This window comes from Furipterus horrens, unplaced genomic scaffold (assembly GCF_987537825.1).
Source record: "Furipterus horrens unplaced genomic scaffold, mFurHor1.1.pri manual_scaffold_1, whole genome shotgun sequence".
Lineage (NCBI taxonomy): Eukaryota > Metazoa > Chordata > Mammalia > Chiroptera > Furipteridae > Furipterus > Furipterus horrens.
The window spans coordinates 126,516,393-126,530,356 of record NW_028327171.1 but is presented as its reverse complement, the minus strand read 5'-3'; the positions used below and the strand labels follow the sequence as shown (position 1 = coordinate 126,530,356).

Below are 13,964 nucleotides of genomic sequence, written 5' to 3'. Positions count from 1 at the left end.
TAAAATGGTATCTTGAATTCGAAACCTAGCAGAGGGAGGAGGCAGGTGCAGCTGCGGGGAAGCTGCAGCAGAAGCCGGACGGGTCCCGGTGGTGAGAGAGCGTCTGGGGTGTGGTGTCCGGAGTCCAGGTCCTGTTGCTCCGGGCCGGATCCTTGCTTTTCTGCTCAACAGTGGATCCTTCTGCCCCCTTCCTGGGAGCCGGGGCCAAGTCTCGTCATAGCCGGGAGAGTGTAAGCTGTGACCATGACTACTGAAGTAGGCTCCATGTCTGAAGTGAAGAAGAACTCTGACCAGTTAGGAGCAGCTGCCACCGAGGAGAAATCTAAAGAAGCAGCAGAAAATCAGCAGAATCAGTCATCTGATCCAGAGGAAGAAAAAGATTCCAAATCATCTCCTTCAGCTAAGAGCCAAAGTAGTCCACGCCGCCAGAAGAGGCAGAAGGACCCATCTGAGAGTAGGGGCATTTCTCGATTTATACCCCCGTGCCTTAAGAAACAGAATTCCTATACCTTAGTAGCGGCCAAAGATGGAGGAGATAAGAAAGAACCTACCCAAGCTGTTGTGGAAGAACAGATTTTAGATAAAGAGGAATCTCTTCCTGAAGAAGAAAGGCAGGCCAAGAGTGATGCTGAAGAAATAGCTCAGAGAAAATAACAGGTCACTCAAGTTGATGTCAAGGAAGAGACACCTTCAGTGAGCAGTCATGAGACACAGCCTATTGAAGAAGTAAGGAATGAGAAAGAGGAGGAGAAGATAGAGGAAATACAGGAAGACAAATCAGAAGCAGCAGTAAAAAGGGAGACAAAGGAAGTGCAGACCAATGAGCAGAGAAGGTTGCTCAAAAAGCCACCAAGAAGACCAAAACTGTCCAGTCTAAAGTGACCCTCCTAGATGGCACCGAGTACAGCTGTGACCTGGAGAAAATGTGCTAAGGGACAAGTATTACTTGACAAAGTGTGTGAACATCTCAACCTCTTGGAGAAGGACTACTTTGGACTTATGTTTCAGGAAAGCCCTGAGCAGAAAAACTGGCTAGATCCTGCAAAACAAATAAAGATAACTGCGAAATCTTCCCTGGCTGTTTGCTTTTAATGTGAAGTTTTATCCTCCTGATCCTTCTCAACTGACTGAAGATGTCACCAGATACTTCCTGTGCCTTCAGCTCCGGCAGGCCATTGCCTCTGGCCGCCTGCCCTGTTCTTTTGTGACTCATGCCCTCCTGGGAATCTTACACACTACAGGCTGAACTTGGAGACGATGACCCAGAAGAGCATGCCAGTCATGACTCAGTGACTTCCAGTTTGCCCCCTCCCAGACTAAAGAGCTGGAAGAGAAGGTGGTAGAGCTGCATAAAACCCACAGGGACTTATCTCCAGCACAAGCTGATTCTCAGTTCTTAGAAAATGCAAAGAGGCTTTCCATGTATGGCATTGACCTACATCATGCCAAGGACTCAGAAGGCGTGGACATCAAGCTGGGCGTGTGTGCTAATGGTCTCCTCATTTATAAAGACAGACTGAGAATCAATCGTTTTGCTTGGCCAAAAATCTTGAAGATTTCCTATAAGCGCAGCAACTTCTACATTAAACTTAGGCCAGCAGAGCTGGAACAGTTTGAGAGCACCATTGAATTCAAACTGCCGAACCACCGGGCTGCAAAACGTCTATGGAAGGTGTGCATGGAGCATCACACTTTTTACAGGCTTGTGTCTCCAGAGCAGCCACCAAAGACAAAGTTCCTGACCTGGGGGTCCAAATTCCGCTACAGTGGCCAAACCCAAGCCCAGACCCGCCAGGCAAGCACCCTTATTGATAGGCCAGCACCGCACTTTGAGCGCACATCTAGTAAGCGGGGCTCCAGGATTCTAGATGGAGCTCTAATTGGTGATGTGGACCAAAGTCTCAGGAAGGATTTTCCTGGCCCTGCCGGGGGTGGTTCAGCATATGGCCGAGGAGTCCTCAGCACTGCCACGGTACAGGATGGGGATGGCAGGAGGTACGTCAGAAGCCCCACCAAAGCGCCGCATGTGCAACTCATTGAAGGAAAAGACCTGGATAAGGCCCAGGAGGACATACTGAAACATCAGGCTAGCATTAGTGAATTCAAGCGCAATTTTATGGAATCCACACCAGAGCCGCGCCCTAATGAATGGGAAAAACGCCGTATCACACCTCTATCCCTACAGACACAAGGGAGAAAAGAAGACCATCTTTTTAAGGATATTTTATCCATGAAGGAGAAGCATCAGAGGGCGGCAACACGGACAGTTGGAGAAAAAGCCCAGGAGGCCGACAAGGGACACGCTCCTGAGTCAGAAGGGCCTTGCGCTGGACCCAGCGATGCTGTTAAGAGTTCACATGAGACTCTGAATGTAGTGGCGGAGAAGAAGCAGGCAGAGGTTGGGAAAGACGAAAAGAGTAACCACAGAAGAAATGAATGGTGAAGAGCTATCACCTGGGAGTGGCCCTGGGGCAAGCCGTCAGGTGGAGCCTCTGACACAGAAAGACTCCACCCTCCCTGTCTTCTGAGAGCAGCAGCAGCAGTGAGAGTGAGGAGGAAGAGGTGGGAGAGTACCGGCCCCACCACCGAGTCACGGAGGGCACCATCCAGTAAGAACAGGAGGAGGACGAAGACGAAGCGGACGAAGAACCTGGCCGAGCAGCCCAGGTAGTAGAGAGGGAGCAGCCAGTGCCAAAAGCCAGCGCAGGCCAACAAGCAGGGGCCAGTGTAAGCCCAGTAGAAACAGTGGCCCAGGAAAATGTAGTTGCCCCAAAGATACCTGCACAGAAGAGTGTGGACAGAGGCGCTCTTACTCAAGACGTGGGCGAAGACACATAGGACGAGCAACATAAAGTTAATGGAGAGGTGTCTCATGTTGACATTGATGTTATCCCACAAATTATTTGTTGTTCCGAGCCACCTGTGGTAAAGACAGAGATGGTAACAATTTCTGATGCCTCACAAAGGACAGAAATCTCCATCAAGGAAGTCCCTATTGTCCAAACTGAGACCAAAACCACATATGAGTCTCCACAGATTGATGGCAGGGCTGCCGGCGACTCGGGCACGTTACTGACTGCACAAACCACCACCACACACATCACCAGGACTATAAAAGGTGGAATATCTGAAACAAGAATTGAAAAACGCATCGTGATCACAGGAGATGCAGATATTGATCATGATCAGGTGCTGGCCCAGGCCATCAGGGAAGCCAGAAAGCAGCACCCAGACATGTCGGTCACGAGGGTGGTGGTGCACAAAGAGACTGAGTTGGAGGAAGGGGAAGACTAAGTTAAGAAAGTCATTTATTAAACAACATTCAACTTTATAAACCTGAAGAATTTTGACCATTTCAAGTCTCAATGCCATACCACTACTCCAGCGAATTTATACTACGACTGGTAACAATGGCCAGAAGCCTGAAGAATTAAAATGCCAACACCAAACCCTACCTTAACAGCTCTGGTCTACACTGTTCCCTCGCATTTTAATATATTATTTTGTTTTATAACCACTTCTAAATATGCTTGGCTCCTTCTTTTTCTTTTTTTAAATTAGGGAGTTTTGTTTCCTGTTTACTTTGTGTACAACTACCTGCTTTTTATGACTCATTTTTGATCCAATGATAGTGAACAAAGCCAGCCCCAGCTGGTCAGGTGCTGTTCACTTGAACAGGTGCTGTTGTGCGGAAAGGAAACTCTGGGACTACTTTAGACAGTGGCTTTCCTCCTTCCAGATTCTTCTCATTGCATTCCCATTGAATTCCCGTAAATATTTACAGTTTTCAGATGGCAGTAAATGTACTGCATGAGAAAACATTAGTACAAATTAAAAGCATTTCTTACATCTCAAAATTTTTCTAATGTTTGAGAAATTCATTGGGGATTTTTTTTTATATTGGCCCCTTTTTGACTTTCCAGTCCCGTGACTTTTTACTGTTGGTAGAAAGTCGGAGCAAGAGGCGGAAACCTGCCGACCACGCACTGTGTTTAGAGACTCCGCCGCGCCACGGTGCCGGCGCCTCTCAGACGCATCTCTGCAGCGGCGTTCTGGAAACCGGGAGGGAGGAGGAAGAAAACGGTGTCTTCCCTGCTACTAAGTATTCAGGCTGCTTAAAACCTTAGTGCTTTCTTCCTTAACGTGTCCATGTTTCAGTACTTGCCACTGTTCGAACATTTGGGTAGAACGCTTGCTTTGTATTAAACCTCCTCGTCTATATGGAAACTGACCTTTTGTTACTGAGCAGGTCTGTCTCTTTCAGAGTTTGATGATTAACACAGGTCTGAGGACCCTGGGGAGGGTAGTAGGCAGGTGGTGTTCTGACGCTTATCAGAAAGCGAGGCCATTTACAGCTGACGCCAGAGACCTGATAGGGACTTAGTAACTGTATTGAACATTTTCTCCTTTGCTTTTGATCCTCTGTATAGTTATGCCGCCAGATTAGGTTTATAGCAGCTTCAAGTTGTATTAAATGATATTTTGCTTTCTGTAATACTGTTATAAAATAAAGTTGGTTTATTCTCTAAAAAAATGATATCTTAAAATGATATATTTTCCTATTATAAATTGTCTGTGACTACTTACATTTTGTCTAAACTTAACTTAGCTGTAAATCCCTAAAATAGCTTTGAACAATGCAATGGGTCATATCTTCCAGATTAACAAAACGTTTACATTACCTTAGAGCTGCTGCCAGTGGTTAGCTTTGGAAAATTCTGCCTTAATAATTAACAACACTGCGGTAATCACTCCAAAAGATCTAACTTTTTAATTTTCTTGTGTTATATCATTAGTCCATCAAGAAAATGAAAGTCTCTCTGACATAATAGGTCATATGACATGGCAAATATCTTTATCCATAAATATTGCCCAGTTTAATTTCTGCACAACTGGCCAAAATCCTTTATATAGTTCTTTATTTTGACCTATAAGTAAATATGCAGCATAAAAGCAAAAGTAGCTTCCAGCAAAAGAGTAATAAATTTCTTTTTGATTAATTTAACAATGGTTTTATATTGCTTATTGTATTTCATAAAGCATTTTCAAATACATTATGCTATTTAATGGTTGCAAAATTCTTTGAGAGAGACAAAACAATTTTACTATTGATAAGAAAACTGAGTCTTAGAGTTTGCCTATGTTCAGAGTGAAGTTAGGACTCCAACTGTCATATATTTACTCAGCTGAAAGGGTAAAGTTAATCCTTCTCTCTTGTCCTCTGTGAATAATATTTTGCTTTCTAATATTTACAATAAATCTCCAGGCTTTAAAATACAGTGTCACTATTTAAATTCAAGGCTTCTTAAGTTCTTTCCATCTTAAACTTCACTCAAGCCTACCTTCCCTGAAAGGGTCTAGTTCAACAAGCATTTACTGTGTTCTCTGTACTAGGCATAGTGGTTCATGCTATCTCTCAAATGGTAAGCAAGTAATATCACTATCACCTCGGAAACTGGAAAAACAAAACAAAACACAACAACTTCATTCTAAAACAGGCAATTAAAATTCTAGGTTAGAGCATGTGGGTATGTGTGGAACGAATTCCCAATAATCTGATCAGGAGCTAAGGTTGCCAAAACTAAAATAAATATAAAAATTAAATTTAAAGAGAGCTCAGATTGTAAACACTATGAAAGAACCAAGCAGATTTAAATTTGGAACACAGGATCACCAGTGTGATTTAAGAGCGAATTGGGGGTTGTGATTAAATAACTTCCAAGGCATAATTTCTTGATTTATGATGTAAGAATCATAATATATGTAATAAACTACAGAATAAGCAACTTCCTCCTCAAAAAGGTTAAATAAAAGTTGGTAATATATAGTTATAAGGTAATGATTTTAAGTACTCTTAAATACTTGGAACACAGAAAACATTTATATGAGCTTACTAGTCCTGCAGAGGTCCTGGTCAAAATATTACAGCATAGGTCATGTGTACCTGAATGATACATTCATTACCAGTATGTGCTGAAATGCAAAAAATAAAAAATAAAATAAAATAAATAAAACACTGCAAATTTGCATTTATTATATTTATATAATAAAATACATGGTTTTTATTTGTTTTCAGTTATAATCTAGAAATTATTAAACAATAAAATATTAAAACATAAAGAATAAATTTTTTCTTTCCAAATAACAGAAAAATTGATGTTGCTAAAAAAAAAAAAAAGAAAAAAAATGTCTTTAGCATTAATTAATCAGAATCTTCAACAGCTGGCTTTGCAAAACATTTGCAACAGCCATCGCAAACAATATTGCTTGCCTTGCTCAAGGCATAAATACTTTTTACAACACCTGCAAAAATATTTTGATAAACAACTCTAGTAGCATTTGCTGAAGGTCTTCAACATTTCTTGGATTATTGAATCGATATATTTTTCCAGTCATTTTCAATAGTAAATTAAAAACAACAACAGCAACACTGACTTTGAAGTTTGCAAAAGAAAACAACTACACTAATACTGACTTTGGAGTTGGTAGTATGAGATATAATTTACTATTAAATATAACACACCCTTATGAAACATGTGTTGTAACAAAACTGATGGCTTAAATGTTATGGCTTCACGTTAGTCATTTTACAAAGGCACAGCTAGTCATAACCCTTGAACCTATGCACCCAATATATGTAGCAATATTTAAGAAGAGTTTGTTTGTATTTCTCAGATAAGCCACGACCTCTGCAGGTCTAGGGATAGCAAGGAAATATCACAGACTGGGTATCTTAAACAATATACATGTATTTTCTCATCGTTCTGGAGGTTAGAGGTCCAAGGTCAAGGTGTCAAAAAGTTTGGTTCCTTAGTTTGCATATGATTGCCATTTTGCTGCCTCTTTACCAGGTCTTTCACTCAGGCCCTCAGGGTCTGTGTGGCTGGATCAGATTGGATTAGGGTGCACCCTAATGGTCACAGTTCAATTTAATCACCACCATAATGTCCCTGTCTCCAAATACAATCACATTCTAAGGCCTAGGGCATTAGAGATTCAACACATGAATCTTGGGAGACACAATTCATCCCCTAACAACATTCCATAACTTTTAGTTTTCCAGTGTTTTGCCCTGTTTCCTATTTCTTCCTCCTTTGTTTATTTCTCTGGTCCCAAACAGCCACTGTACCTGCTCAGTTCCATTTACTGCCCAGAGATCATTTTCTTTTACAAATGTGGTACCTTAAAACATGTTTGTATATTAGTGCCTCACATTTGCATAAACATGAAGGCAAATGAGTTTGATGTCTATAGGAGAGTGAGTAGGGTAAAGATATCTGGTGCATAGTCCAATTACAAATAGAAATCTTAGAAGTTCTGATATTCTTCAAAACTATCACATGAATCACTCATCGTGTGCTCCCATAACTACACTTAGGTTTGGACTTAGATAACCTGTATGATTTTATGACAGACTGCTTGTTTTTATTTAATTTTTTTATCTTTTCTATGTCTTGGAAAATAAAATATTAAATACAATTGAAATCTGACCATTTAAAATTTTATCACCTTTTCCCTATGGAGAGAATGTTTGTGCTTTATAATTTGAGATCCCTTTACTTCCAACTTTTTCAAGTTTATGGGTCTTTGCTTTCTTTTCCTGCCATCAGTTTTAGTGATGAAAAGGAGTTTTCTTCACTGTTTGTTTAAATCCTACTTGGTGAGAATTCCATGACCACAAAAGCAACAAAAACTTAGTCAATATTAATGTAGTTTTTCTTTTTGAGTCTGACATTGTTTAGGGTTATACATTTCTTGTTAAATTATTATTACGATTGCATAATTGATTCTGCTCTCTGTCAGAACCATTAACCCTTGTATGCCATTTGAAAGGCATTTCTAAAACACTGTCTGGAAAAAAATCCAATAAAGTTGAACTTTAATGTAAACTTAATGATCATTCTATAGAAATGCCGATGGAAAATGCATGTATTTTTTCTCATTTTTCCCCTTTGAAAAAAATGAGTTAAATTAATCTCTCATACACAGTTATAAATCTAGTTTTGCATTTTCATTTTAGAGTAATTTTTAATTAAAATTTTACAAAGTAAAATGGAATTTAAAGTTTGAAGCCATCATCAAGAATTCATAGAACTACTATTAGCCATCATACCTCTTTTCCATAATTTTTGTTAAATAATAAGGGTGAAAGCTAAAATGTCTTCCAAATTTTCAGTTGCTCTTGTTCTGGTCCAATGTGTTGGTATTGCAGGGGTGAAGAACCAGGAAGCCAGCAGGTTACAGATAAATTCCATATTGACTGGGATTCAGTACTTGTCGACACAGATAACATCATCATTGCACGATTCGATGGCAGAGGAAGTGGATTCCAGGGCCTGAAAATTTTGCAGGAGATTCATCGAAGGTTAGGTTCAGTGGAAGTGAAAGACCAAATAGCAGCCGTGAAGTAAGTGGCTGCACTTATTTGATTGCTTTTCCTATAATGACAGAAGCTAAGTATATGATATATAATATGACTGATGCTGACTCAGAGATTTGTATTTTAGTGATGAGACACTATTGCGTTTTGTTTCAAATACCTTTCTCTCTTAGCAGCATAATAAAAGAATTGTCATTCTTCCTCTGTGGAATTAGAATTCACTTTGGATTTATGAAAATGAAAGAAACCTTAATTGTACCACTATATTATTTATATATCATAATCCACAATGTCTATTATTTTCCTAGTTAATTAACAATTTCTGAGCTTTCACAGTTACCATTACCACACTCTCACAAAAGAGTGACCTGAGAAATCTCGTATGTTCTTTAAAATAGTACGTAGTAATTGGCAAGAATATTGTTAAAATATAATTGTGGATTCAGTGGATCTGAAATAAGATCCAAGAATCTTCATTTGTTAACAAATTGCCACGTTGCACCTCAACCACTGGACTATCACTTGACTGGCAAGATTTTGAAATATATGACTCATATATGAACAGAGCTACAACCACAAAAGTATTTCTAGTTTGCCTTGTGTGCTTGTGTGTGTGTGTGCACCAAGATTAAATTCCCATTTGCATTTTACTCAAGAAGATATACCTATATATTTTTTATTATTTTTCATTGCAGGTTTTTACTGAAGCTTCCATACATTGACTCCAAAAGATTAAGCATTTTTGGAAAGGTAAATAGTAGAAATATTGTGTTTGTGTGTGTGTAATTACTGTCCTCATCTTATTATAAATTATCTGTGTTATCCTTTAAAATGTATACATTGAATAATTTATTAATCCAGTGACTATAGATTATTTAATTAGTGCCTGCTGTTAGGATAACAGGACAAAAAAGGGCTCTCTTTTCATGAAGGTTACCTTCTAGAGGAGAAACAGATAGTAAAGAAATAAATGAAAAATATGGTAATAAGTGTCATAAAAAAACACAAAAAATCAATGGATAAAAGTTAACTGCAGGAGGGGACAGTGTTATCAGATTAAGTGGGCCCTCTGATTAAGTGATATTTAAACTGAGACAAAAATAATCAAAGGGAACCAGTCATAGAAATCACTTAAGGCATAGCAGGAAGAGCAAGCATTTGGGAAGACTAACATGGCTTAGAAACTGAAAGATGACTGCATGCATAGTTACGTCTTAAATGTTTTCTGCACAATATTTACTTCTATTGTAATAATTTTTATTTCAGGTTCAACATCATTTTTAGGGTAATAAAATCAATCTCGTGTAGATATTTATTAAGTACCTAGTTTATACATATCACTGAGCTAGACACTGTAAGGATGGAGAAATGAAAGTAAGAAGATTTTGAATTATTTTAGACAAGGCATATTCTTGGTGCTCTTGGATTTAAATATGAAATTTTTCTACTATTCATAAGTGAACCCAAAGACACATGACATGAAATTACTGGTAATTTTTCTAGGGCATACATTTTAGTAGTATACAATGACAATTAGATACATAAAAAACTATTTTACAAATGAGTGAAATATAAGTCAGCACAAATCACTCTTATTCTACTTCTGGCCAAGATGGAGGCTTAGACTGACACGCTCTGTCTCCCTCCACAACTATGTAGGAATACAACTACCTCAAAACCAAAGATAACCAGAAATTCCAGAAAATAGAACTACATGGAAGCCCAACATATGAAGTTATAAATCAGCGGTACTCATCTGGATGGGTAGGAGGGGCAAAATCGGAATCCGGGTGGAAAGGTCAGGCGGTGCTGTCCAAAGTAGCAGCGGGGATAACGGCGGGACTGCAACAAATGCCAGGGGAGCAATCCTGGCTGCAGTCGAGACCTGGCAGCTCGTGCTTCCAATGCTGGGGAAGGCAGACCCCCCCCGCATTGCCTTGGATGGTAAGGCCGTGGGGAAGGAGCTTCCAGGTCTCTCAGCGGAGAGTAATGACAGGAATCCATCTTGGACCCCTGCTCCCACACAAAGCGCCACAGAGCAGTGAAAAAGGTCGCCGGTCGCCAGGTAGTGACTAGAACATGGGGCACCACCCCCTACAGCCCGCCCAGGAAACAAAGGTAAACAGAAAACTGACAGGATGAAACAGATCATGATTGAAATCCCAGTGACGCAGCTCACCAGGCAGCAGATGAGGGACCTAACCGATGAGCAAATAAGAAATATTTCTGAGGCTCAGTTTAGAGCTATAGTCATAAGGTGGCTTACAGAATTAACAAAAGATTTGGAACAAGACGGGAAAGGAATGAAAGCCAGTCATACTGAAACAAACAAAAACACATTCGAGACAAGTGGTGAGGAAATAAAATCCAGAGATCAAATCAACAAATCAGAACATAGGGAAGGAACAAACAGTCAACCAGTGCAGAAAAAGGAAACAAAAAGGGAGGAACATGAGGAGAGGCTCAGAAACCTCTAGGACAGCTACAAGCGAATGAACATTCAGATTATAGGATTGCCAGAGGGCGAAGAAGAAGAACTAGAAATAGAAAAATTATTTGAAAAAGTAATAAAGCAGAACTTCCTGAACTTGGGGAAGGAAATAGACTTACAGGTCCAGGAAGCACAGAGAGTTCCAGAAAAACTGGACCCAGGGAGAACCACACCAAGACACATTATAATCAGATTGTCAAAAATTAAAGATAAAGAGAGAATCTTAAAAGCCGCAAGAGAGAAGAAGAGAATTAGGTACAAAGGGCTCCCAATTAGACTATCAGCTGATTTCTCAAAGGAGACTCTGCAGGCAAGAAGGGACTGGCAAGAAATATTCGAAGTAATGAAAATCAAAAACCTACAACCACGATTACTCTATCCAGTGAAGCTGTCATTCAGGATAGAAAGGCAGAGAAAGTGCTTCCAGGACAAAGTAAAACTGAAGGAGTTTGTTAGATCCAAACCACTGTTATATGAGATGTTAAAGGGACTGGTTTAGAAGAAGGAGGATCAAAACTACGAACATTAAAATGAAAACTGCATCACAACAACCAATAGCAGAAGCCAGGGCATCAAAACAAAGGCAAACTAAGTAGGCAATGAGAAGGGAAAAAGAAATATAGGTACGGGGAACATATTGGGGGAAGGTCAGTAAGGAGGGGGAAGGGGGAAAGGGAGGGAGATAGTACAGGAATTAAGAAGCATAGTAGGAGGGAGTGGAGTAGACAGGAAGATGTTGAGAAGAACTATATGCACAACCAATGGACATGGACTAAAAGGGGGGGACAACTGGAGGGAGGGGGTCACTGGGTGAAAGGGAACAGAGGGAAAAGAAATTGGGACAACTGTAACAGTATAATCAATGAAACATATTTTAAAAAGCACTCTTATTCTTCCTTAATTAATTCAGTTATCTGCAATGCACCATGTCTTTGCTTTATTTAATTCTGTCTGTCAGTAATATTTAAGTTATTAATAAAAATATCTGTGAACAATATTCCCCCAACATAAATGCAAGCAAATAAATAAATAAAAGACCACCATTAATGGTAAGATATTAGTGGGGGAAAAAAATCTAAGAAATTGATCATTTCAAAGAAATAGAAACTACAGGCACATTAAAATGTGCATATAGTGAAATCTTGTCCCATGCTCCAATATGGAAGAAACTAGAAGAGGCTGTACAATGATGACATTGTATTTGGTGAATTGATCCAGAAATGCGAAAGGACAGATACTGTGTGCCTCCTTATGGAAGGCATCTAGAGTAGTCAAGTTCATGGAGACAGAGAGTAGAATCATAGTTGCCAGGGCCTGGAGCATATGAGAAAAGGAGAACAGTTGTTTAATGGGTTTAGAATTTCTGATTCACAAGGTAACAATGTTCTGGACATCAGTTTCACAACAATGTGAATACACTTGATGCTACTGAAATATGCTTTTAAAAGTGCTTAAGATAATAGTGTTATTTTAGGGAGGAGGGGGTATAAGGGAACTAAGTGGTAATGGAAAAAATACAATAACGATTAAATTAAAAATTTAAATTGTTAAAATAGTAAATCTTATGTTATTTTTTTTACCCCTATCCACATAAAAGAGTGTATCATTGAGAACATTTCACTCCTTAATGGTCTTGATATATGTAATAATTTACAAAGGACTTGGGGCTTATGTATTTTGGCACTTTACTTACTGTACACATAAACAGACAGAAAGAACCAAATGCGTTGTACAAACATTTATTGCTATGGAAATTTAGAGCAGGTTCTGAAGGTTGTAAGCAAGCTCATGGAGAAAGTAAAACACGAATTGGATGGTAAAAATCATTCAGTAAATAGAGGTCAAAGAGAATAGTTTCATGCCAGTTTCAGGAAAGAGAACATGTTTGGAGAACCTTAAATAAAGTAGTTGATTATAATCAATTATAGTCAAATAGAATTACTGGGAAAGTTGGGTGAATGGCAGCACTAGGGCCAGGAATTCACCATCATTGATCAACTTCTTTCCTTAATATTCAGCAATATTTTATTGAATTTCCAGTTCTTGCTTTTTTTTCCCTTTTTGATCTAAAATTTATTCTGATTTTTTATAGTCTATTTATCTACATATGTATCTACATCTACACACAGTACATCTGCATCTGCATCTCTACATCTCCGTCTACTCGTACATATACATCAACATCTGCATCTCCATCTCCCTCTAGCTAGCTAACTCCAAGCATTATAATTGACTTTGCCAGTAGAAACTAAATGTACTTAGAAGTTCTGTAGTACATTTTACTGTTGATCTTCATAATGATAAAATAGTGAACTGCAAGAAACTGGTCACTATTTTTTTTGTGTGTGTATATAATTTAATCTAGCTCAATCTTTAAGAACTGGGACATCAGTTCTAATCTAAGCTTTCCAACTATGCAAGCTGATTAACAAATAGAATGATAGCATTTCTAAGAATGCATTTTGTGTGAAATGATATATATATATTTAACCCCTGGCTGATTTGGCTCAGTGGATTGAGCATCGGCCTGCGAGCTAAGTGTCGCTGGTTCGATCTTCCAGTCAGGGCACATCAGAGAAGGAAAACTCTGACTCCAAAAAACCTCCGCTGCCTTGCGGCATACCTCTTCAGGGGAAAGGCTAAGGGAGTAAACCCCGACAGAAAATCCGGAGCCGGAGTCCCTAAGGCGGTTTGACGTTGTAGCCAACACCGGCAACTCCTGCGGCGCACCTGAAGCCAAGCTGTATTGACTCTGTCTTTCCCTTGGACCCTTCAGCTGCGAAGAGAGGGGGGGTCTGCTGCATGGGCAACAGCAGACCCTCCATATCACCCTGCCCAGGCTCTGTAGCTTCAGCTTCACTGGAGAGGACACTCCAGCGTCATCACAAGATGTCGATTCAACACGGGAGGAGACAGATACCGTGTCACTCCCGAGTCGGACTGCACAGCCATTCTCGGCGGTGCAGATAGACTCTTAAGAAGCTACACCATCGTCTCTCAAGACGGACGGCTGCCGACAATATATATTTAGAAAATACTCTCACCTATGTTTTACTTATTGTAATGTTAAGCCTGTAAACACCAGTAAAACAT

The 13,964-nt window shown here is 39.6% G+C and overlaps 1 protein-coding gene and 1 pseudogene across 1 annotated transcript in view; both read left to right on the top strand.

The window, feature by feature from the left end:
• DPP10 (dipeptidyl peptidase like 10) overlaps positions 1-13,964 on the top strand; it is a 114,197-nt gene that overhangs the window by 86,766 nt on the left and 13,467 nt on the right. The window contains exons 13-14 of the mRNA XM_090266929.1: positions 8,213-8,407; positions 9,076-9,130. Of these exons, the coding sequence (XP_090123055.1) occupies positions 8,213-8,407; positions 9,076-9,130 (250 nt within the window). The remainder of the gene's footprint in view (positions 1-8,212; positions 8,408-9,075; positions 9,131-13,964) is intronic.
• On the top strand, positions 244-3,776 carry LOC150021901 (band 4.1-like protein 2 pseudogene; annotated as a pseudogene).